Source organism: Perognathus longimembris, chromosome 28 (assembly GCF_023159225.1).
Source record: "Perognathus longimembris pacificus isolate PPM17 chromosome 28, ASM2315922v1, whole genome shotgun sequence".
Lineage (NCBI taxonomy): Eukaryota > Metazoa > Chordata > Mammalia > Rodentia > Heteromyidae > Perognathus > Perognathus longimembris.
The window spans coordinates 60729923-60755405 of NC_063188.1; the positions used below are offsets into that span (position 1 = coordinate 60729923).

The following is a 25483-nucleotide window of genomic DNA, read 5'->3' on the forward strand; positions in this document are numbered from 1 at the left end:
GCAGGGAACAATCAGATGGGGGAGTAAACAGTTCCCGAGACAGATAAACGACAGATTAAACGTCCCCTTTACAGAGGATGCCCAACTCCCACCAGCAAACAGAGCTGAATTCCACAGCCAGCTCCACCCAGGAGAAGGTCGCCCCACCCAGGAGGGAGGGACCTCCCCTGGGGCAAGCGAGTCTCAGCCAGGTAAACCAGGGTGAGTTTGCAGCCTATACAGAGCCAGGCGTTAAAGGCAGTGGCCCAGATAGAAACAAGTCCCAGCTGGCAGACCAGCAGGAACCAGCACAAGCCAAGCCAAGGCCGCCACCTACAGGCTCCTGAAAGGAGGTGTAGGAGGGAATCAAGAATCCATAACTTCTTCATCCCAGATGTGTAAATCATAAAGAAATATTACAAATTTTATGAAAGGTCAAGCCAACTCCACAGCTCCAAAAAGCAGTACAACCGAAGAGATGGAGAATAAAAAACAAAGCGAGGTTAAAATCGCAGAAATGGTCAGAAGCCTCAGGAAGGAATTCAAAAAACAATTCCAGGAATTTAGAATGGAAGAATTGAAGGACCTTCAGTAAGTCAAGAAAGAAATGGAAGCAAAAATAGATACAGTCCACTCCTCATTTAAAGAAGACCTTAATATCCTGAGAAACGAAATGCATGAAAAAAGTGGAATCAAAATACAACTCATTAAAAGAAGAAATTACCACAATGAGAGCTGATCTGGCAACCATAAACAGCTCACTTGCCTCAATGCAAACCACACTCGAAGCCACATCACAAAGAATTGATCATCTTGAATCTCAAGTCTCTTTTTTGGGTGACGATTCAACTGATAAGGAACAGAAGATTATTGCACTCCAAGAAACTGTCAAACTCCAGGGAAGACTAATCCAGGAGATAGTGGACAGGGAGAAGAGATATAATCTGTGTATAATCAGAATAGCTGAAGGAGAGGAGTATCAGAGCAGTTGTATACAACACATATTCAATAGAATTATTACAGAGAATTTCCCCAAACTCAAAAGGGAAAACCTCACCGAAATAATAGACGCATATAGAACACCTAGCAGACCAGACCCTAGAACAAACAGGCCCAGACACATCATAGTCAAGGCCTCAGGTTTTAACATATTCTGAATGCAGTCAAAACAAAGAAAGAACTATACTGTTGGGGATGCACGCTGCCCTTCCCCCAGCCCTGGGCAGTGTGGGAGGGAGCCCCTCCCACCTTCCGGCTTTAACAGGAAGAGAAGCCCCCAGCCCCTGGGGCGAACACGTGCGTGCCATCATGGCAGGGACTTCTACAGAGACCCAGCTCTTGGGAGGTTGTAGCCCCCGCCCACAGAGGAAGTTTCATGACATCACCTGATGGGCAGCCCAGCTCAGCTAATCAGTTAGTCACCCCAAGTCCCTCCCCGTCCGCCTTTGTCACCGTAATAAATTCTTCTGCCGCCCTCTGGGAGGCTGAGGTGCATGGACCATCAAATCGCCTCCCCCATGTCTCTCTCCACCACCGTTCCACACGTAAGGGGACCGGGGAAGGGGGGCCTCGGCATTTCTCCTCAACTTAGCGCAATCCATTAGAACACGCTTTGCCTTCTGCTGGCAGAGGGACAAAGCCGAGTCTTCTTTTTTTTTTGGCCAGTCCTGGGCCTTGGACTCAGGGCCTGAGCACTGTCCCTGGCTTCTTCCCGCTCAAGGCTAGTACTCTGCCACTTGAGCCACAGCCCTGCTTCTGGCCGTTTTCTGTATATGTGGTGCTGGGGAATCGAACCTAGGGCCTCGTGTATCCGAGGCAGGCGCTCTTGCCACTAGGCTATATCCCCAGCCCAAAGCCGAGTCTTCTTTCAGAGTTTAGAATTCAAGCATCTCCCCTGGAGAAGTGGGGAGAGGGGTCCCAGAGAGACCCCGACACTATACTACAGCAGAAAAAAGATCAGAATCACGGAAGACCTCTCCACACAAACCTACAATGCACAAACAGCCTGGAAGAACACCATCCAAGTCCTGCAGGCCAACAACTGCCAACCCAGACTTAGATACCCAGCAAAATTAGAATTTACTTTCGAGGGAAAAACCAAATCTTTCCATAGGAAAGAGAAACTAAAGCAATACGTAAACAACAACAACAACAACAAAAACAGTCTTACAGAGAAGTCTAAGAGGAGAAAACTACCCAACAGAAAACATACAGGACCTCCAAACAGAAACAGAAAGAAACTACAATAGCCAGAACACAACAGGAAAAACAGCTCAATAAAGACAAGAAAGAAAGAAAAGGAAAGAAGCAAAACACAGCCTAACAGGAAAATGGAAGGGAAAAACACACACCTATCCATGATGTCTTTAAATATAAATGGATTGAACGCTCCAATAAAAAGGAAAAGATTGGCAGAGTGGATTCGCAGACAAAATATAGATATCTGTTGTCTTCAAGAGACCCATCTTACAGCAAAAGCCAAAAACAGGCTCTGAATGAAAGGATAGAGCAAGATCTTCCAAGCAAATGCACCTACCAAAATGGCAGGGGTAGCCATCCTGATTTCAGACAAGCTAGACTTCTCATTAAAATCAGTTCAAAAAGATAAAGAAGGACACTATATATTAATACAAGGGAAAATCCAGAAACAATACATCACCGTGACAAATTTACTCACAGAACAAAAGAGGCCCTAAATATGTCAAACAAATTCTTTCAGAACTACAGAACAAGATAGACCCAAGTACAATCATAGTGGGAGATTTTACTACTCCACTCTCTCCAAGAGACAGATCCAACACACACAGGATTAGCAAGGGAGCCAAAGACCTAAGTAACACCATATCCCACATGGATCTGACGGATCTGTACAGAGTTTTTCACCCTACAGAGACCCAATACACATTCTTCTCAGCAGACCATGGAACATACTCCAAAATAGATCATATCATAATCTACACAAAGAACCTCAGCAAAGACAAGAGTTGACATTATCCCATGTAGACTATCTGATCACAGTGGAATCAAGTAGCTCTCAATAACAAAGGGTACCACAGAAACTACACAACTACTTGGAGGCTAAACTCCTCACTGCTATCTAACATTTGGGTCACAGAGCAAATTAAGGACGAAATTAACAAGTTCATAAGCAACAATGACAATGAAAATACATCACAAAGAAACCTATGGGATACAGCTAAGGCAGTGCTGAGGGGCAAGAGCATTGCCCTCACTGCACACATTAAAACAAAGGAATCAGAACAGGTAAATAACCTCATGATGCAGTTAAAATGACTGGAGAAACAAGAAAAAATTGAATCTAAAACGACTAGGAGAGAGATCACAAAGATTAAAGAAGAGATAAATCTGATTGAGAATAGAAAGACAATTTAACAAATAAATAAAACTAAAAGCTGGTTCTTTGAGAAAATAAATAAAATTGACAGAACCCTTGCAAGACTTACAAAAAAAAAAGGAGAGAAGAGACTTATATCCATAAGATCAGGGACTCCACCGGAAAAATTACAACAAATACACAGGATATTCAAACTATTATAAGGAACTATTTCCAGAACTTTTATTCACTAAAGAACAAAAATTTTACAGGAATGGATCAATTCTTAGAGAAGTATAAACTGCCCAAACTGAATCAAGAAGAAATAAATCAACTAAATAAGCCAATAAACTACAGCGAGACACAGGATGTAATCAAGAGCCTTCCAACAAAGAAAAGCCCAGGCCCAGATGGATTCACCAATGAATGCTATAAAATCTTCAGTGAGGAGCTAATACCAATACTCCTCAAACTCTTGTGAAATAGAAACAGAAGGAGAAATCCCAAACTCATTCTATGAAGCTAATATCATACTATCCCCAAACCAGGCAAAGACCCAACAAAAAAAGATAATTACAGACCAATATCACTAGTGAACACAGATGTACAGCTCCTCAACAAAATATTAGCTAACAGGATCCAGAAACTGATCAAGAAAATTATACATTATGATTAAGTAGGCTTCATCCCACAGATGCAAGGATGGTTCAACATCTGTAATCGATAAATGTAATTCACCACATTAACAGAGTTAAGACCAAGAACCACATCATCATCTCAGCTGATGCCCAAAAAGCCTTTGACAAAGTACAACACCCATACATATTAAAAGCCCTGGAGAGAACAGGAATAGAGGGAACATTCTTTAAAACAATAAAAGCCATATACAACAGACCAACTGCTAATATCATATTAAATGGGGAGAAACTAAAACCATTTCCCCTAAACTCAGGAACAAGACAAGGATGCTCACTCTCCCCACTTCTTTTCAACATAGTGCTGGAATCCCTAGCCATAGCAATAAGGCAAGAGGAGGACATCATAGGGATCCACATTGGTAAAGAAGAAATCAAAGTATCACTTCGCAGATAACATGATCTTATATCTGAAGGACCAAAAAAACTCAGTCTCCAAACTCCTATAACTAATAAACCATTTTGGCAAAGTAGCAGGATACAAAATCAACCCAGAAAATCAGCAGCTTTTCTGTACACCAGCAATGTACAAGCAGAAAAGGAAATTACAGAAATAATACCATTTGCAATAGCTAAAAAAAGAATAAATTACCTAGGGATCAACCTAACTAAAGACGTGAATGACCTATTTAATGAGAACTATAAAAATCTAAAAAGGGGGGGCTGGGAATATGGCCTAGTGGCAAGAGCACTTGCCTCCTACACATGAAGTTCTTGGTTTGATTCCCCAGCACCACATATATGGAAAACGGCCAGCAGGGGCGCTGTGGCTCAGGTGGCAGAGTGCTAGTCTTGAGCGGGAAGAAGCCAGGGACAGTGCTCAGGCCCTTAGACCAAGGCCCAGGACTGGCCAAAAAAAAAAAAAAAAAATCTAAAAAGGGAAATCAAAGAAGACACAAGGAGATGGAAAGACCTCCCATGCTCATGGGTAGGCAGAATCAATATAGTGAAAATGGCCATATTGCCCAAAATGTTATACAAATTCAATGCAATCCCCATCAAAATCCCAGCAACATTCTTCACTGAAATAGGGAAAACAACCTATAAATTCATATGGAACAGCAAAAGACCTAGAATAGCCAAAGCAAATCTAGGCAAAGGAAGCAGCCAAGGAGGAATCACAATACCAGACTTCAAGCTCTAGTATAGAGCAATCATAACAAAAACAGCCTGGTACTGGCATAAAAACAGACCTGAAGACCAATGGAATAAGATAGAAGACCCAGAAATAATGCCACATTCTTACAGTCAGCTGATATTCGACAAAGGAGCTAAAGACATACAATGGAATAAACATAGCCTCTTCAACTACTGGTGCTGGGAAAACTGGGCAGCCACATGTAGAAAACTCAAAGTAGACCCTAGCCTATCATTATGCACCAAGATCAACTCAAAATGGATTAAGGATCTCAACATCAGACCTGAAACCTTGAAACTACTGAAGGACAGAGTGGCAGAGACACTAGAACTTATTAGGCACAGGTAGGAGCTTCCTGAACATAGTCCCAGGGGCAACAGATAGGGGAGAGACTCGACAAATGGGACTACTACAAAATAAAAAGTTTCTGCATAGCTAAAGACATAGCCACTAAACTAGAAAGACAGCCAACCATATGGGAAAGGATCTTCACCAGCACAGCAACAGACAATGGCTTAATATCCTTCATCTACAGAGAATTCAAAAAACTAACCCCCTCCAAACCCAGTAAACCAATTATTAAATGGGAGCTAAAGAGAGACTTCACAGAAGAGATAAAATGACAAAGAAACATATGAGCAAATGTTCAACATCCCTGGCGGTAAAGGAAATGCAAATAAAAACAACCTTGAGATACCACCTGACCCCAGTTAGAATGGCCTATACTCTGAACTCAGGCAACAACAAATGCTGGGGGTCGGGGGGATGCGGAGAAAGAGGAACCCTTCTCCACTGATGGTGGGAGTGCACATTAGTAAAACCACTTTGGAGAACAGTATGGAGGTTCCTCAAAAAGCTCAGCATAGACATACCCTATGACCCAGCCCTACCACTCCTAGGCATCTATCCTGAACAAGTCTCAAGATATCATAAGGACATTTGCACATCCATGTTTATCACTGCACATTTCACAATAGCCAAAATATGGAAACAACCCAGATGCCCCACTACAGATGAATAGATTCAAAAAATGTGGTACCTATAGACAATGGAATAGATATTAGAAATGATAAAATATTGGTATTCGCAGGGAAATGGTCAGAACTTGAACAAATAATGTTCAGCGAGACAAGCCTAGAACACAGAGAACAAAGGGGCATGATCTCCCTGATATATGACTGTTAAGGTGGGGGGGATGGGGAGACAGTAGAGACCAGGTCTGCGAAACCAAAAACTTCTTGTCTAATGGTATTTCCCACAGGTTTGGGTCAGTGACCCTACATTATGTAACTAAAACTTGTGGTTCAAAGTGGTAAAGTGCTAGCCTTAAGCAAAAAGAGCTTAGGGACAGAGCCCAGGCCCTCAGTTCAAGAACCATGAGTGTCAAAAAAGAAAAAGTTTCAAGGACTTTCCTGCCTGGGCTGGCTTTGAGTTGTGCTCCTGAGATCTCAGCCTCCTGAGTAGTTAGGAATATAAGCATGAGCCATCAGCACCTGTCTCTTATTTATTAATTTTGTTTTAAATTGTTATTATAAAGGTGATGTACAGAGCTCTGATTGGTTGATCTTCCAGTCCTGGGGCTTGAACTCAGGGCCTAGGAACTGTTTCTGAGCTTTTTTGCTCTACCACTTGAGCCACAGCTCCGCTTCAAGCTTTTTCTGTTTATGTGGTGCTGAGGAATCCAACCCAGAGATTTGGGCATGCTAAGCAAGCACTCTACCACTAAGTCACATTCCCAACGTCTCATTTTCTTTTTGCCAGTCGCTGGCTCTGAATTCTTTCACTCAAAGCTAGTACTTTATCACTTCGAGCCACAGCTCTGCTTCCAGCTTCCTAGTAGTTAATTGGACATAAGAGTCTCAAAAACTTTCCTGTCTAGGCTATCTTTGAGCCACAATTCTCAGATCTCAGCTTCCTAAATTGCTAGGATTACATGCATGAGCTATCATTGCCTACTTGTATAGTTCATTTTTTTTTTTTTTTTGGCCAGTCCTGGGGCTTGGACTCAGGGCCTGAGCACTGTCCCTGGCTTCTTTTTGCTCAAGGCTAGCACTCTGCCACTTGAGCCCACAGCACCACTTCTGGCCATTTTCTGTATATGTGGTGCTGGGGAATTGAACCCAGGGCTTCATGTATATGAGGCAAGCACTCTTGCCACTAGGCCAAATCCCCAGCCCTGTATAGTTCTTTTTTTTTTTTTGGCCAGTCCTGGGCCTTGGACTCAGGGCCTGAGCACTGTCCCTGGCTTCTTCCCGCTCAAGGCTAGCACTCTGCCACTTGAGCCACAGCGCCGCTTCTGGCCATTTTCTGTATATGTGGTGCTGGGGAATCGATCCTAGGGCCTCGTGTATCCGAGGCAGGCACTCTTGCCACTAGGCTATATCCCCAGCCCCTGTATAGTTCATTTTTAACATAGTGTCAAGTGAGTAATAGTGCTGATTTTTAAACTTTTTTTCTTAATTCTGCATGCCTTTTACTCTTGCAAAGACATATAAGCAAACAAGACAAAAAGAAAACTAAAACAGACAAAGGAAAAAACTTAGTTTCATTACAAAATGAATTTAAGGAAAGAAGTAAAATTTATTTTTGTTGTGATTCAGTAAAAATGTGTACAATGTCCAACAAATATTTCTGTGAAAGTAAGGGTAAGATGCACATAGAGCAAGCACCCAGCCTTCACTTGCTTGTTGTTTCTGCTTCTCTGCTCACATCTAAATTTGTCCTGCTCTCAGGTTTCTCTTCTTCTTCAACTGTCTCAAAACTCCAGAGCTCTTCACAACAGCTGAGTTGTGGAAACCTCCCAGATGCCCTACAACAGATAAGTGGATCAATAAAGTGCGGTACATATCCACAGTGCAATTTTACTCATCCATTAGAAAGAATAAGATTGTGTCATTTGCAGAAAAATTGATGGACCCAGAACAAATCATGCTAACCGAGGGAAGCCAAGCTCAGAGACAAAACGTGCATGTTTCTTCTCATACGTAGAAGCTAGATCTAAAATGTAACTGGACATGATAACCTATACAAGACTCTAGGCATCAACACACAGATTAAAGGAAGATACCCTTAGGGGAGGAACCCCAAGGTGTAATTTGTCTCTGAATACTTAAAATATTTTTTTCTAGACCTGGGGTTTGAACTTTTTGCCTGGGCATTGTGCCTGAGCTTCTTTTGCTCAAGGCTGGCACTCTTTACCACTTGAGACACAGTGCCACTTCTGGCTTTTTTCCTTTCTTCTTCTTCTTTTTTTAATGCTGAGGAATTGAACCCAGAGCTCCATGCATACTAGCCAAGCTCTCTACCACTAAACCACATTCCCAGGCCCTTAAAATACATTTTATAGAAATTAATTCCAGGAAATGGAAACATGTTTTTTATATTGTATAATTATACTAATTATATATTTAAAAAATACACTCCAGAATTCCACAGTGGAAGGAGGCTGACCTGTTAACTAACTAGAAACAAACACCTACAAGTCCTTTTTTGGGGGGAGAGGAAGTGCAGTCCTGTGCCATGAACTCAGGGCCTGGACACTGTCCCTGAGCTTCTTTTGCTCAAGGCTAATGGTCTACCATTTGTGCCACAGCTCCCCTTTTGGCTTTTTTATGGTTATTTGAGATAAATGTCTTAAGAACAAGATGGGAACCAGAGGCTCATTCCTGTAAGCCTACCTACTCAGGAGGCTAAGGTCAGAAAATCATGGTTCAAAGCCACATTCCCAGCCCTCAGCAGTCTTTATTAAAATTTCAACAGCATTTTTTACAGGTATAAGGGAAAAAGCCTAAAATTCCTACAGAACCACAGAAGATTGCAAATAGCAAAATCAATATTGAGCAAAGAGAGCAAAGATGGAGGCATAACACTTTGTGATTCAAATTATAGTATCAAGTTATTTTAATCAAGAGTACAATACTGGCTCAAAAGTAGACACATAGGCCAACAGAACAGAAAGCACAGAAATAAACCCAAACATATGTGGGTAACTAATCTTTGGAAAAGGCACATAGAATACACAATGGGAAAAGAATAGTGTCTTCAATAGGTAGTGCTAGGTTTAACTGGATAGTCATCCTTATGGGAAAGAGAAATGAAATGAATTATCTTATACCATGCTCTAAAATCAAAATTCAAAATGAATTAAAGTATGAAACTTGGGGCTTAATACCATAAAACTGCTGGAATTAAACAGGAGAAAACCCTCATGACATTCGTTTTAACTTTGATTTTGTTTCTTTGAGGTAAATCTTATTGTGTAGAGAGTATGGCCTAGAACTTACTTTGTAGCCCAGGATGACATGGACCTTGCAATCTGCTTAGCAGTAAATTCTTGATACACAACAAGAGCACAAGCAACAAAACCAAAGTTAATAAGTGACTACATCAAACCAAAAATTATCTGCATAGCAAAGGAAACAACAAGATGGAAAGGAAATCAATGGAATGGTAGAATTTATGAAATGTTTGCTAACTGTATATATATATGAGAAGTGGTTACATGCTAAATATGTAAGGGACTCATACTCAATAGTGAAAAAGCAGTAAAGTCAAAGTTGAGAAAAGGACCGGAATAAACATTTTTAAAGGAGACATGATGAGCTGGGTGCCTGGTGGCTCACGTCTGTAATTCTAGCTTCCCCTGAGCTCTTTTTGCTTAAGGCTAGCACTCTACAACTTGAGCCATAGTATCACTTCTGGTTTCTGAATGATTAATTGGAGATAGGAGTCTCTTGGGGACTTTTTCTGCCAGGGCTGTCTTCAAACTGCTATCCTCAGATCTCAGCCTCCTGAGTAGCTAGGATCACAGGCCTGAGACACTGCCGCCTGGCTAGAGTGCTTTAACTTTGGTGCAAATAATACTTGTAGATTTTTTTTTGGTGGGGGGCTGGGTACCAGTGGCTCATGCCTGTAATCCTAGTCACTCAGGAGGCTAAGATCTGAGGATGGAGGTTCAAAGCCAGTGCAGGAAGGGAAGTCCTTGCGACTCTAATCTCCTACCAAAAGAGCTGGAAATCGGGCTGGGAATGTGGTTTAGTGGAGTGCTTGCCTAGCATGCATGAAGCCCTGTGTTTAATTCTGCAGTACCACATAAACAGAAAAGGCCAGAAGTGGTGCTGTGGCTCAAGTGGTAGAGTGCTAGCCTTGAACAAACAGAAGCACAGGGCCAGCGTCCAGGCCCTGATTTCAAGCCCCAGGACTGGCCAAAAAAAAAAAAAAAAAAAAGCTAGAAGTGGTACAGTGGTTCAGGGGGTAGAGCTCAAGCTTTCAGCAAAAGAAGCTCAGGGAGCTAGGCACCCATGGCTCATACCTGTAACCCTAGCTACTCAGGAGGCTGAGATCTGAGGATTGTGGTTCAAAGACAGCCTGGGCAGGAAAATCCACGAGACTCTTATCTCCAATTAACCACCAGAAAATCAGAAATGGTGCTGTGGCTCAAGTGATAGAGACTAGCCTTGAGCTGAAGAGCTCAGAGACAGTGCCCAGGCCCAGAGTTCAAGTCCCAAAAATGACAAAAAAAAAAAACAAACCCAAAACTTGAAAGATTATTTTTTTTGCCAGTCCTGGGACTTGAACTCAGGGCCTGGGCACTGTTCCTGAGCTTTCTGTGCTCAAAACTAGAACTCTACACTTGAGCCACAGCACCACTTCTGGCTCATTCTATTTACTAAGGAATTAAACCCAGGGCTTCATGTATGTGAGGCAAGCACTCTACCACTAAGCCACATTCCCAGCCCACCTGGTAGATTTTGGTTTTTGTCAGTTGTGAGGCTTGAACTTAAGGCCTGGGAGCTGTCCCTGAACTTCTTGTGTTCACAGCTACTACCACTTTAGCCACAGTGCCACTTCTGTCTTTTGAGTGGTTAATTGGAGATAAGAGTCTCATGGAGACTTTTCTGCCTGGACTGGCTTTGAACCGCAATCCTCAGATCTCAGTCTCCCGAGTAGCTCAGATTACAGGCATGAGCCACCAGTGTCCAACCCACACGGTTTTAATTTTTTTTTTTGTCAGTTGTGGGGATTGAACTTAGGGCCTGGGCACTGTCCCTGAGCTCTTCGGCTGTCAAGGCTACCTCTCTACCACTTGAACAATAGCACTAGTTCCCCTCCTAGTATGTTTTTAAAACAGATTCTGAGGCCCTTCTCCAGATATTCATGCCCTAGGGATCACAGCTTTAGAACTGTGTTGTCAGCCTGTTTGCTTGATGGTTGTTTGCTTATAAGTGTGGAAAAATTATACCTGTCTTAATCTCCACTTCCCAAATACAGTTATATTCCAGGTCTGCTTTCTTATAGGCACTCCTTAGTTACTGTGCTTGGGGATTTTGGAAAACTCTTTTAGTCACAGGAATGGAGCTCCATGGTATAAGTGCTTGTCCAGCATGTATAAAGTCCTGGGTTTGATCCCTCAAACCACACACACAAAAAGGCAAAAATCAGCTTGTAGTCTGTCTTGCCTATTGAGTAAAGTTATATTCTTTTATTTTGCCAGTCCTGGGGCTTGAACTCAGGGCCTGGGCTCTATGCCTTAAGACTCTCTTTGCTTAAGACTAGTGCTCTACCACTTGAGCCACAGCACTTCTGGCATTTTCTGTTTATATGGTACTGAGGGATCGAACCCAGGGCTTCATGCAATGTTGGGCAAACACTACTGCTAAGCCACATTCCTTTTTTTTTTTTTTAAATACTTACTTATTTATTGTCAAAGTGATGTACAGAGAAGTTACAGTTACATACATTAGGCCATGGGTACATTTCTTGTACTGTTTGTTACCTCCTCCCTCATTCCCCCCTTTCTTTTGTTTTTGGTCAATTGTAGGGTTTGAACTCTCGGCCTGGGCGCTATCCCTGAGCTCTTCAGCTCAAGGCTAGTGTTCTGCCACTTTGAGACACAGCACCACTTCCGGTTTTCTGGTGGTTAATTGGAGATAAAAGTCTCACAGACTTATCCTCAGATCTCAGCCTCCTAAGTAGCTAGGATTACAGGTGTGAGCCACCAGCACTTGGCAATAGTTAACATTCTTTTTTTATTTTTTTTAGCCAGTCCTGGGCCTTGGACTCAGGGCCTGAGCACTGTCCCTGGCTTCTTCCCGCTCAAGGCTAGCACTCTGCCCCCTGAGCCATAGCGCCCCTTCTGGCCGTTTTCCATATATGTGGTACTGGGGAATCGAACCGAGAGCTTCATGTGTAGGAGGCAAGCACTCTTGCCACTAGGCCATATTCCCAGCCCTAGTTAACATTCTTGAGTGAATGTTTTGTTTTTGCAGTTTGGGAATCATATATCGTAGACACACACACACACACACACACACACACACACACACACACACACACACACTACCACCACCACCACCACCACCCTCCAGGGCTTCACAGTGCTCTCTTTTACCTGGTCTTCTCACTGATTCCCACAGAACAGCATAGCTCATTTTTGTTGTAGTTGTTTTTGGTGGTGGTGGTGGTGGTGTGTGTGTGTGTGTGTGTGTGTGTGTGCGTGTGTGTGTGTGTTTGTGTGTGTGCTAGTATTGGGGCTTGAACTCAGGGTTTTACTTGAATTTTTCCACTTAAGGCTGGTTCTCTACCACTTAAGCCACACCTCCACTTTCTGCTATTTGCTGAGCTAACTGGAGATAAGAATCTCACAGCTTTTCCTGCTGGGCTGGTTTTGAACCATACTCCTTAGATCTCAGTTTCCTGAGTAGATAGGATTATAAGGATCCACAAATGCTTGGCTACTTAGCTCATTTTAACATAAGGCAAACATCTCAGAAGAACCACAGTAGAGACCTGACTCATTAGCTGGTGTACTGATACCAGCTGGTACTATCAAGAAGTGGCTTAGTGGTAGAGTGCTTGCCTTGCATGCAGGAAGCCCTGGGTTTGATTCCTCAGCACCACATATAGCTAGAAAAGACCAGAAGTGGTGCTGTGGCTCAAGTGGTAGAGTGCTAGCCTTGAGCAAAAAGAAGCCAGGGACAATGCTCAGGCACTGAGTTCAAGCCCCAGGACTGGCAAAGAAAGTAAAAATTGTCTAAATTTCAAAAAGCAAATTAAGGAAACTATAAACTATATAAATAGGAGAACTATAAAACAAACTATAAGCCAGGCATCAGTGCCTCACACCTGTAATCCTAACTACTTAGGAGGCTGTGGTTTGAGGATCACATTTCAAAGCCAGCCAGGTAGGGAAAGTCTGTGACTCCAATCAATCAGGAAACCAGAAGTGGAGCTATGGTTGGTGATAGAATGCTAACCTTGAACAAAAAGGCAAAGAGACAGAATCCAGGCCCTAAGTTCAAGCCTCAGTACACACTCCCCCTCACCTCCACACTACAGAATGGTATGTTATATGTTTATGTGTATCTACTGGAAAACAGGAAAAAGAAATGTTGTAAGCCAGTATTTCTCAAATTTGGTCTGTACTAAGAGTCATGAGGGATGCTTTTATCTTACTAAAAATTATGTGTTGATAATGGGACTTGAATTCAGTGTCTTACACTCTCGCTTGGTTTTTCCCTTATGACCAGCACTCTTATCACTTGAGCCACACATTTACTTCCTGCTTTCTGATGGTTAGAGAAAATGATCTCATAGATTGTTCTGCCTGAAGTGGCTTTAAACCTTGATCCTCAGAGCTCAGCCTCCTGAGTAGCTAGAATTACAGGTGTAAGCCACCAGTACCTGGTTAGTTTCATTATTCTTTGTTTTAGGAAACAGGGTATATAGTTCACTGGTATAGTGAGACTAATTAGAATATACAAAGCCCAAGTTTAACCCTAAGCTACAAGCAAACCAAAACAAAGCAGGGTGCCAGTGGTTCACATCTGTAATCCTAGCTACTCCAATTAACTATCAAAAAGCTGGAAATAGCTGGGCACCAGTGGCTCATGCTTGTAATCCTAGGTATTCAGGAGGCTGAGATCTGAGGATCATGGGTTCAATGCCAGCCAGGGCAGAAAGTCTGTGAGACTCTTATCTCTATTACTCAGAAAAGGCAGGAAGTGGCTCTGTGGCTCAAGTAGTAGAGAGCTAGCCTGTGCAAAAAAGCCCTTTGTTCAAGCCCCATGTCTGATCTAAAAAAAAAAAGGCTGAAATGTCACTGTAGCTCAAGTGGTAGAGTGCTGGCCTTGAGCACAAAAGCTCAGGGACTGTCCCTAGGCCCTGAGTTCAAGCCCCAGAACCTGAAACCTGCACAAAACAAACAGATGAACAAGTCCTGAATACCAGGAAGTGGAAATGTATTTTGTGTGTGGGGGTGGTGAGCCAAGGAGGGGCACAGGAACATAGGAAATATGAGCAAATGTCATTATATTCAGTGTACATTATCTAAAAAAAAATGAACTATATAACTTGAGGGTAGGGACATGAGGAGGGAAATGGGGAAAAATGAAGGACAGAGTGACATTGACCAAGAACCTAACTACTTAGTGATAATGTAAATGCTTAGTAAGTATTTAACAATAATAAGCTACTTAATAATATTCATAACTACTTAATAACAAAATGCAAAAAAAGAACTAGAAGGGGAGCTGTGACTCAAGTGGTAGGTGCATCATCATGAGCAATAGCCAAATGAAAGTGCAGGGACCTGAGTTTAAGTTCCAGTACAGGCACCAAAAACAAAATAACAAAATCAAACCTAAGTACTCTATCAATTTATGCTCCCATCATTCCTGTATGAGAGGGCACATGTGGGGGCTAGGGGTGCAACCCAGTAATAAAACACATACTTAGCATTCATGAAGCCCTGTATTGCATTCCCAGCACTGTTCCCCTGTCCCGCCCCCCCCCCCATACACAACATCTTTCATGGGTAGTAAGCACTATTCTGAGTTTTTACAATGCATTCTTTAACTCGTGCATGTGGTGACCCTGGCGTCTGAACTAGGGGCCTGTCCTGTCCCTGAGCTTTTTGCTCAAGGCTAGTAATCTACCATTTGAGCCACAGCTCCACGTCTGATTTTTTTTTTGTAGTTTAGTGGAGATAAGAGTCTCATGGACTTTACTACCTGGGCTGGATCTGAACTGAAATCCTTATGTCAGCTTCTAGAGTAGCTAGGTTTTCAGGCATGAACCACAGGTGTTCAGCTTTTTCTTTTCTTTTCTTTTCCTTTCATTTCTTTTCTGAGACAAGGTCTCAGATATTGCCCAATTTGGGGTCAAACCTCCTGACTAGCATCCTGAGTAACTGGAACTCCAGGCACATTCCACTGCACCTGGTCATTCATTTTATGTTTACAATGACTATTATCCTGTATTTTTATACATGAGAAACAAAAGCCCAAAGAATCAGATTATGAACAGATTTAACTTCAGAGTCATGTTTTTAAGCACTAGTTTCTTTCTTTTGAGGGGAGGGCCAGGGTCTCCCTGAGTAGTCCAGGCTGGCCTGGAATTCTGTATCCTCAGGCCTCCACCGCTAGAGTACTGGGATTAGTCATGTACTACTACACCCTCGTGATACTATCTTTTGTTGTGTGCTCGTCCTGGGGTTTTAACTCTGGTTTCTGAGCTTTTGTGGTCCAGGCTAGCACTCTACCACTTGAACCACAGCTCCAATTCCAGATTTATTTTTTTGGTGATTAACTGGAAATGAGTCTTTTCTGCTCAGGCTGGCTTTGAACTGAAATTCTCAGATCTCAGCCTCCTGAGTAGCTAGGATTATATAAGTGAGTCACTAGAGCCCAGTTCCTATCGTTTTTGGTTTTTTTTTTTTTGGGGGGGGGATCTGGGTTCCATCCCAGAACATTTTTGCTCTAGCTAGCGCTCTTGAGCCACATTTCCACTTTTGGCTTTTATTATTGTTATTATTGTAGTTTATTGGAGATGAGACTTTCAGATTTTCCTGCCTAGGCTGGCTTTCAACTGACATCCTCAGATCTCAGCCTCCCGAGTAGCTAGAATTACAAGCATGAGCCACTGTGTCTTGAACTCAGCCTGGGCACTGTCCCTGAGCTTCTTTTGCTCAAGGCTAGCACTCTACCACTAAGCCACATTCTCAACACCACCTGTATCTTTTTTTGTAAACCTAACTTTTATTTTGTTGCTTATGAGGCTTGAACTCAGGGCCTGGGCGCTGTCCTTGAGCCACTTTGTGCCCAAGGCTAGTGCTCTACTACTTAGCCACAAGACTACTTGTTTTTTGACTAGTTAATTGGAGATGAGTCTCATGGGGAATTTTCTGCCCAGGCTGGCTTCGGACCATGATCGTCAGATCTCAGCCTCCTGAGTAGCTAGGATAACAGGCATGAGCCAGTGGTGTGTGGCCTTTTTTTTGTTGCCAGTCCTGGGGCTTTAACTCAGGGCCTGGTCACTGTACCTGAGCTTCTTTTGCTCAAGGCTAGCACTCTACCACGAGCCACAGCGCCACTTATGGCTTTTTCTGTTTATGTGGTACTGAGGAATCAAACCCAGTGCTTTATGCATGCTAGGCAAGCACTCCACCACTAAGCCACATTTCCATTCCTGGCCTTATTTTTAAGTACTTGTACAAGAGTTCCCATCCAACAACACAGCCTATGAATACAATGAATCCTGATCAATGTAATCCCTTACTATTACTATATTAAGACAATGTCCAGTTTACTATTTTATAAGTCATTCACAGGAGCATCTCTGAACTGTCTCTAGACTCTAAAACAGCACCTTAGGAATGAGTCAGATAAATATGTCCCTGGCAAAATTTTGAAGATTATATGTTCAGAAGAACTAATGAGTCAGGCACCAGTGGCTCCTGCCTGTTATACTAGCTACTCAGGAGGCTGAGATCTGAGGATCCTGGTTGGAAGCCAGTTTGGGCAGTAAAGTCCATGAGAGTCTTATCTACAATTAACTACCCCCTAACTAGAAGTGGCACTGTGGCTCAAGTGGTAGGGCAATAGCTAGTCTTGAGCAAAAAGAAGCTTAGGGACAGTGCCCAGGCCCTGAATTCAAGCCCCAAGACTGATAGAAAAAAAACAATGGAGGCTAGGGTGTGACTCAAGTGCTAAGTGTCAGGCCAGTAAGCTTAAGGCCCTAAGTTTAAACTCAGTACTGCAAAAAAAATGTGGGAAGGTGGGGCTGGGAATGTGGCTTATGGTAGAGTGCTTACCTCACATACATAGAAAAAGCCATAAGTGGTGCTGTGGCTCAAGTGGTAGAGTACTAGCCTTGAGCAAAAAGAAGCCAAGAACAGTGCCAGGCCCTAGTTCAAGCTCCAGGACTGGCAAAAAAAACAGTCTAGCTAGTAGATCTAAAATATAACTGGATATGATAACTTACACAGGGGTTTATGCATTTACACACAAATAGATGAAAAGAGGATACACTTAGGGGAGAAACCCAAAGGTGTATCTCCTCTGAACATCTAAAGTATTATTTATCAAAATGAAGTCCAAGACATGGAATGTTTTTCTTTTTGTAATTTTTTTGAATTCTGTTGTTGTCTTTTTAAGGGGGCAGTGCGGGGGGGGGGCACAGGAATGGAGGGAAGGTGAACAAATGCAGCAATTACATTCAATATACACTATGTAAAAAATGAACTATGCAACTTATGGGAAAGGACGGGGGGTATGAAAATGGAGGGAAACAAAGGAAGGGCGACATTGTCTAAGAAGTACCCCTTTGTACAACAATAACATTATTTTTTTAAAAGTAATCTGACCTAGGTGCCGGTGGCTCACGCCTTATAATCACAGCTACTGAGGAGACTGAGATCTGAGGCTCTTAGTTCCAAGCCAGCCAGGGCAAGGAAATGTCTGTGAGAAACTTACCTCCAATTAACCACCAAAAAGCTGAAAGTGAATCTGTGGCTCAAGTTGTGCAGTCTTGTGTGAAATAGCCGAGGGACAGTACTCATGCTGAGTTCAAGCCAGTAGTACCAGCACAACAAAACAGAAAACAACTCCAACTGATTTAAGTATAAGAACTACTGTTTATTCAGAAGTGATAACGTTTACATTACTATGTGCCAATGCATTAGTCTATTTGCTATTATAATAACAAAATACATGAGGCTGGGTACTTTGTAAACAAGTTTATTTAGCTCAATTTTTGAGGCTGACAGTCCAAGATTGGGTGGCTCCGTAGCATCTGGTGCCTCCTTGGTATTGATGCATCATGGTGGACGGCTTCATGGTGAGAGCTCATTGTGACATAGAGAGATGATATGGTGAAATAGGAAGCGAAAAAACAGGAAGGAGTCAAGATTTTTTTCTTTAAATTTTTATTAGCAGAAATAAATTATACAAAGGTTATTTCACCATATTTACAGTTGCATATAATGTGCTTTGATCCAATTCATTGCTTTATTTTTTTCTTGTCAGTAGTGGGGCTTGAACGCAGGGCCTGGTTTCTGTCCCTAAGCTTCTTTGTCCTCAAGGCTAGTGGCTCTACCACTTGGGCCATAGTGCCACTTCCTTCTGTTACTTTTTGTTGTTGTTGTTGGTCCTTGGGGCTTGAATTCAGGGCCTGGGCACACTTCCTACATGTTTTGCTCAAGGCCAGCATTCTACCACTTTGAATCACAGCTCCACTTCCAGTTTTTTGGTAGCTAATTGGAGATAAGAGTCTCAAGAAACCATGGTTCTCAGAACTCAGCCTCTGGAGTTGCTAGGATTACAGGCATGAGGCACTTGCTCTGGGCTTTTCTTTTGTAATTCCAGGGATTAAACCTGGGGCCTGCTGTGAGGACACAGAATTCTGAGGAAGGGGGTGGGCACAGCAACAAGTGATTGTCTTGGAAGCAGAGAACAGCCCTCAAAAGATACTGTTGGATGGGGCTGGGAATATGGCCTAGTGGCAAGAGTGCTTGCCTTCTACACATGAAGCTCTTGGTTCAATTCCCCAGCACCACATATGTGGAAAACGGCCAGAAGGGGCGCTGTGGCTCAGGTGGCAGAGTGCTAGCGGCAGAGCGGGAAGAAGCCAGGGATGGTGCTCAGGTCCTGAGTCCAAGGCCCAGGACTGGCCAAAAAAAAAAAAAAAAAAAAGATACTGTTGGATGGTAGCATTCAACAACACTGTGAGAAAGCAAATTTCTGGTCTTTAGAAAGTGCTGGGACTGCAGACTTGTACCACTAAATCCAACTTTACCTTCGTTTCTTTTATTTTTCCCAGTCCTGGGGCTTGAACTCTGGGCCTGGGTGCTGTCCCTGGGCTTTTTCCACTTCCAGTTTTGTTGAGTAGTTTATTGGAGATAAGAGTCTCACGGAGTTTCCTGCCCAAGCTGGCTTTGAAGCATATCCTTGGATCTCAGCCCCCTGAGTGTAGGTTTGAGCCACAGGTGCCTGGCTTACTTTAGTTTCTTAATCAGGAATACCAAAAAAAAAAAAGGCTAATATAAAATGTTACGTGTATGTGCATTTTTTTTTCTGGAGGGAGGATGTAAAGCTCTTATCATATTTTATGATTGGGGAGGGGGAGGTACTGGGGCTTGGACTCAGGGCATGGGCCCTGTCCCTTAGTTTTTTGCTAAAGGCTGGTGCTCCACACCTTCATTTCCAGCTTTTCTGGTGGATTTCACGGACTTTTCTGCCCAGACTGGCCTACGAATCACAATTTTCATATCTCAGCCCTGAGTGGCTAAAATTACAGACATGAGTTGCTAGTAGCCAGCAAGTTAGATATTTTAACCATTGTTCAATATGAAAAAAAAGTTCAGGGCTGGGAATGGGGTTTAGTGGTAGAGTGCTTGCCTACCATGCATGAAGCCCTGGGTTTGATTCCTTAGCACCACATAAAGAGAAAGAGTTGAAAGTGGCGCTGTGGCTCAAGTGGTAGAGTGCTAGCCTTGAGCAAAAAGAAGCCAGGGACAGCACCTGAGTTCCAAGCCCCAGGACTGGCAAAAAAAAGAAAGAAAAGAAAAAAAACAAAGTTCAAAGGCTGGAAGTTCCTCATTAATATGATAGATCATGCTGGGAATGTGGCCTAGTGGTAGAGTGCTTACCTAGCATGCATGAAGCCCTGGGTTGGATTCCTCAGTACCACAGAAACAGAAAAAGCCAGAAGTGGCGCTGTAGCTCAAGTGGTAGAGTGCTAGCCTTGAGCAAAAGAAGCTCAAGGACAGTGCTCAGACCCTGAGTTCAAGCCCCAGGACTGGCAAAAGAAATGACTGGTTATGAATTTAAGTGTTGCGATCTAAGAAATTTTGTGATACTGGAGAAACTTTATCAAACTGTCTGAATTAGGGATTGGAGAAGGTGAAGGGGGAAGGGTCTCTATAATTTCCAGGCTTAGAAAAGATGCAACAGTCCCTCCCTCTATTTTTCTTCACTGTGAAAGCTTATTTAACCTCCTTCTCTGTTTTGGGTAGGAAATAAACAAGACTGTTTAGGGTTAAGGAGGTGGTAGCACAGTGGTAAAGCATATTCTTAGCATGCATAAGGCCCTGGGTTCGATTGGGGGGGGGAGATGTGTATGTCTAGGGTTTAAACTGTTGTCCACATGGTCAGAACATATGCTTAGCACTATGCTAATATTTACTGATATATTTTAAGTAAAGAAATTGAAGCCAAGTATCCCTGGCACTTACTCTTAAGTATTTAATGATCTTTCTACTTTGACCATTTATTTGCTTTTCCAATATAGCTATTTTCTTCCCTAAGTAGTGCTGGTTTTAGAGGAATAAGAGAACAGAAAAGGGGTAATCTTGGGATCATTGCTATGAAAGTCCTCTACGTATTAGGATGTAAGTTAATTCAGCTTACTCTGCTTATCTATGTTTTACATGTTATATATTACCCAACTTTTTTTTTTTACTATATAGGATATAGGCTCACAAACACAGTATATAAGCAAACATTTTTATTTTAATGTAAATCAGGATGAATTATATCTGAGAAAGTTGAAAATCCGAAATAATGGTGCTGCCTGACAATACTGGATTCCATGTTCCCAAAATGTAGTAAATCGAAACCTACACAGGCAAAATTTCAAAAAGCGATTTTTAAACCGTAGAAATTATAATTTATATATAATTTTAATTGTCCATTATGCATAAAATTTATAGTAAAACATAAAATAGTAAGAATAATTATGTTAAAAAGATCTTGACAAGTTATTAACCAAAAAGCAGAAGTTCAATTTGTAACAATATGCCTGATAATTTAAAAAATATATGATTGTGAGCTGGGTGCTGGTGGCTCAGGCTTGCAATCCTAGCTACTCAGGAGGCTGAGATCTGAGGATCACAGTTTGAGACCAACTCAGGCAGAAAAATCCATTGGACTCTTCTCTTCAATTAACCAGCAAAAAACAAGAAGTGGAGGTATGGCTCAAGTGACAGAGTACCAGCCTGGAGCAAAAAATCTAAAGGGGGGTGTGAGGCCCAGAGTTCAAGCCCCAATACTTGAACACACAAAGTGAGAATCACATGAAGGATTGGAGGCACAGTGGTAGAATGCTTGTCTAGCATATGTGAGTCCCTGATTTTGATCTCTAATGCCACTCAGAAAGAAGTCACTTGTGCCTCTAACATAAACAGACTACCTCCCTTTTTCTCTATTCTGACTCAAAAAGACCGAATTAGTGCCTATGAATCAGTATTTTCTTTTCCTTTTTTTTTTAGTCTTCTGCTTTGGCCTCGTTGGTGCTGGGACTACAAGAATGAACGACTGGGACTGGGAATATGGCCTAGTGGCAAGAGTGCTTGACTCTATACATGAAGCCCTGGGTTCAATTCCCCAGCATCACATATATAGAAAACGGCCAGAAGTGGTGCTGTGGCTCAAGTGGCAGAGTGCTAACCTTGAGCAAAAAAGAAGCCAGGGACAGTGCTCAGGCCCTGAGTCCATGGCAAAAAAAAAAAAAAAAAAGAAAGAAAAGAAAAAGAATGAACTACCACCCCCAGATCAAGTGGGTTTTTTTTTTTCAGAAGTACAGCAGGGAAGAGAGCTCAAAAGAAAGTGTAACAGTTGTTTGCCTTCAAAGGTGGGGGAAGGGGAAAGTTATTATATTTAACAATATTTTTGGCCTTTTAAAAATTCTGTGTCAGTCCAGGGGCTTGAACTCAGGCTGGGCCTAAGTGCTGTACCTGAGCTTTTTTGCTCAAGGCTAACACTCTTATCTCTTGAGCCACAGCCCCACTTCCAGGTTTTTCTGTTTATGTGGTGCTGAGAAATTGAACTCAGGGCTTCATGCATGCTGGGCATGCTCTACCAACTCAGCCACATTCCCAGACTCTGATCTTTCTTCTTTAAGACAGAGTCTCACTATGTTGCCTCAAGCTCCTGGACTCAAGCAACAAGTTGATCCCTCTGCCTCCGCCTCCTAAAGTTTAGCTGTGACTACAGACACACTTCACTATAAATAGCTTGTATTTAGCAAATACTGTGATTTGTATATCTTGTGGTGTTAAGATCTTGAAATTGGGGTGGAGGAACTTAATGGTCAATAGAAAAAAATAATGTTTTGAGATCACCTTCCCAGGCTCTACCTAACTTCCATAGAAATGTTATTCATTACTTTTAGGACAAAGACAAACCTTCGCAGTAGGGCCTATAGTGCCTAGAAATAAGGTTTTTTTGTTTTGCCAGCCCTGGGGCTTGATTTCAGGGCCTGGGCACTGTCTCTGAGCTTCTTTTGCTCAAGGTTAGCACTCTACCACTTGAGCCACAGTGCCACTTCCAGCTTTTTCTGTTTATGTGGAATTGATGAATTGAACCCAGGGCTTCATGCATGCTAGGCTGGCACTCTAACACTAGGCCACATTCCCAGCCCAAAGCACGATTTTGAAGATCCTTCCAGTAACAACAACTGCTACTACTACTACCACACACACACACACACACACACGCCTCCAATATTCCAATACTCATCTTTCTGGCTTTAATTTAAAAGCTGGCTTCTAGTATATCCCCCTGTGTGACTGAACAATTTTTCTGATTTGTGAAATGAAAATGATACATATTCTCATAGGTGGTTCATAATTAGACGAGGTTAGGTAAGTGGAACTCTCTGCAGAGAGGCTTGCATAGTGAGTACTAGCTTTTATCAAGCTGAGAAATTGTTTTTATTTCCTTGTATCTGATTCTTCAAGCCACTTGCCATCTGGTTCACCAATTGCCAAATCCAAATGACAAATTTCAGATCTTATTTGATTGCTCTTTCTGTAAGTACTGGAGACTTCAGATCACTCTGTGACTCTTTGAAATTCTCCTCCATTGGTTTCCATCAAAATACATAATCCTAGCCAGGTGCCAGTGGCTCATATCTAAAATACTAGTTACTCAGGAGGCTGAGATCTGAGGATCATGGTTCAAAGTCAGGCAGAGGAGAAAAGTTCATGAGATTTTGATCTCCAATTAACTACCCTGCCCTGAAAAAACAAACAAACACAAAAAAACTGGAAGTGGAGCTGAGACTCATGAGAGCACTAGCCTTAGGAAAAAAAAAAAGGCTCTGGGACAATGACTAGGCCCCGCGTTCAAGTCCCAGTACTGGTACAAAAAAAAATCACATATCCTGGTTTCCACATACTTCTGTATCTGTGTGTGTGTGTGAGAGAGAGAGAGAGAGATAAGCCAGTCCTAGGGCTTAAACTCAGGGCCTAGGTACTGTCCCTGAGCTATTTTGCTCAAGACCAACTCTCTACCACTTAAGCCACAGCTCTAATTATTGCTCTCCTGGTAGTTAATTAGAGATAAGAGTCTCACAAACTTTCCTGCCAGGGCTGGCATCAATCCATGATCTTCAGATCTCAGCCTCCAGAATAGCTTGGATTATAGGCATGAGCCACAGGCTTCCATATAGCTTCTTTTTTTCAGTCCTTGGGCTTGAACTCAGGACCTGAGCACTGTCCCTGGCTTCTTTTTGCTCAAGGCTAACACTCTACCACTTGAGCGATGGTGACACTTCTGGCCTTTTCTGTATATGTGGTGCTAAGAAATCAAACCCAGGGCTTCATGCATGCTAGGCAAGCACTCTACCACTAAGCCACATTCCCAGCCCCTATAGCTTTTACAATGAAGTCCAGAATTCTCACATTTCTTCAGGACCTAAACCCTTGCTAGTTGTAGTTTCAATATCTGTCAGCTCTACCCATGTGAATCATGCTTAGTCATCCCTCATTATTTTCCAGTTGCAAGCTTTTTGCACATCCTATTCCCCAAACCCAGCGCCTTCTTTGGCGAATTCCTACTAGTCATCTTTGAGAATGTCTCCTTCAGCTCTGGGGTCTGTTTACATCCCCCTCCATCCTTTTTTGTACCTTCAAAGTACACCATGTATTTTAACATTTACCACAATCTTGTATGGACTTGTCTAACACCGGAATGGTATAGAGTGTTTTGTGCTTCTACTTCTTGAGAGCCCTGTTAAGTACCTCTTGAGAAAAAAAAAAAATCACAATAAATTGGTACCATTTAAATTGAGCACTATCTACTAGGGATAGGGCTCAAGTAGATACTTCCTATGCCTCCTTAAAAAGTGTAAGGCCCTGAGTCTAAACCCTAGTATCAGAAAAAAAGAAGAGAACAATATTTCCCTTGTGGATTGAATGCTCAGTAAATAATTCACTGAACGATCTCCAGTCAGCTCCAACTCACTCACTATTATGGCAGACAAAGCAAGCAAACAAAACAACTCAACAGCACCACACCAAAAATCCCCTTAAATAGAAGGGTTCAGAGGAAAGCACAAGCCCCATGAGTGTTAAGGCTGAGTTGCCTCTTGCCCAATATTTTTGTATATTCTCTTAAGTACACAAAAATGGGTCTTTATTCTTTGTCCCCCAAAATAAATGAAAAATTATTAAAGTCTACCCACTATTCTGTGACTATTATTTTCAAGAATATCTTTGTTTACTATAACATATTTTCTGGGGTAGGAATATGGCCTAGTGATAGGGTGCTTGACTCGCATACATGAAGCCCTGAGTTCCATTCCTCAGCACCACATATATAGAAAAAGCCAGAAATGGTGCTGTGGCTCAAGTGGTAGAGTGCTAGCAAAAAGAAGCTAGGGACAGTGCCCAGACCCTGAGTTCAAATCCCAGGACTGGAAAAAAATCCCACACATATTTTCCTCATTAACAATTGCACTTTACTGATTAAACATACAGTATCATTCAATCTGTCTCTACTATGGATAGAGAGACATTTAGCTTGTTTCTAGTTTCTCATTCTCTCTTTTAGTAGTTAGTTTAGCATCTTATTTTTTTTTTTTTTTTTTTTTTTTTTGGCCAATCCTGGGCCTTGGACTCAGGGCCTGAGCACTGTCCCTGGCTTCTTCCCGCTCAAGGCTAGTACTCTGCCACTTGAGCCACAGCGCCGCTTCTGGCCGTTTTCTGTATATGTGGTGCTGGGGAATCGAACCTAGGGCCTCGTGTATCCGAGGCAGGCACTCTTGCCACTAGGCTAT

The 25483-nt window shown here is 42.4% G+C and overlaps 1 protein-coding gene across 1 annotated transcript in view; it reads right to left on the bottom strand.

Moving 5' to 3' along the window:
* Window positions 1–20214: 20214 nt before the first annotated feature.
* Window positions 20215–25483, bottom strand: part of Taf1 (TATA-box binding protein associated factor 1) — a 103780-nt gene continuing 98511 nt past the window's right edge. Inside the window, exon 38 of the mRNA XM_048335807.1 lies at window positions 20215–21041. Coding sequence (XP_048191764.1) covers window positions 20945–21041 — 97 coding nt within the window. The 3' untranslated portion in view covers window positions 20215–20944. The remainder of the gene's footprint in view (window positions 21042–25483) is intronic.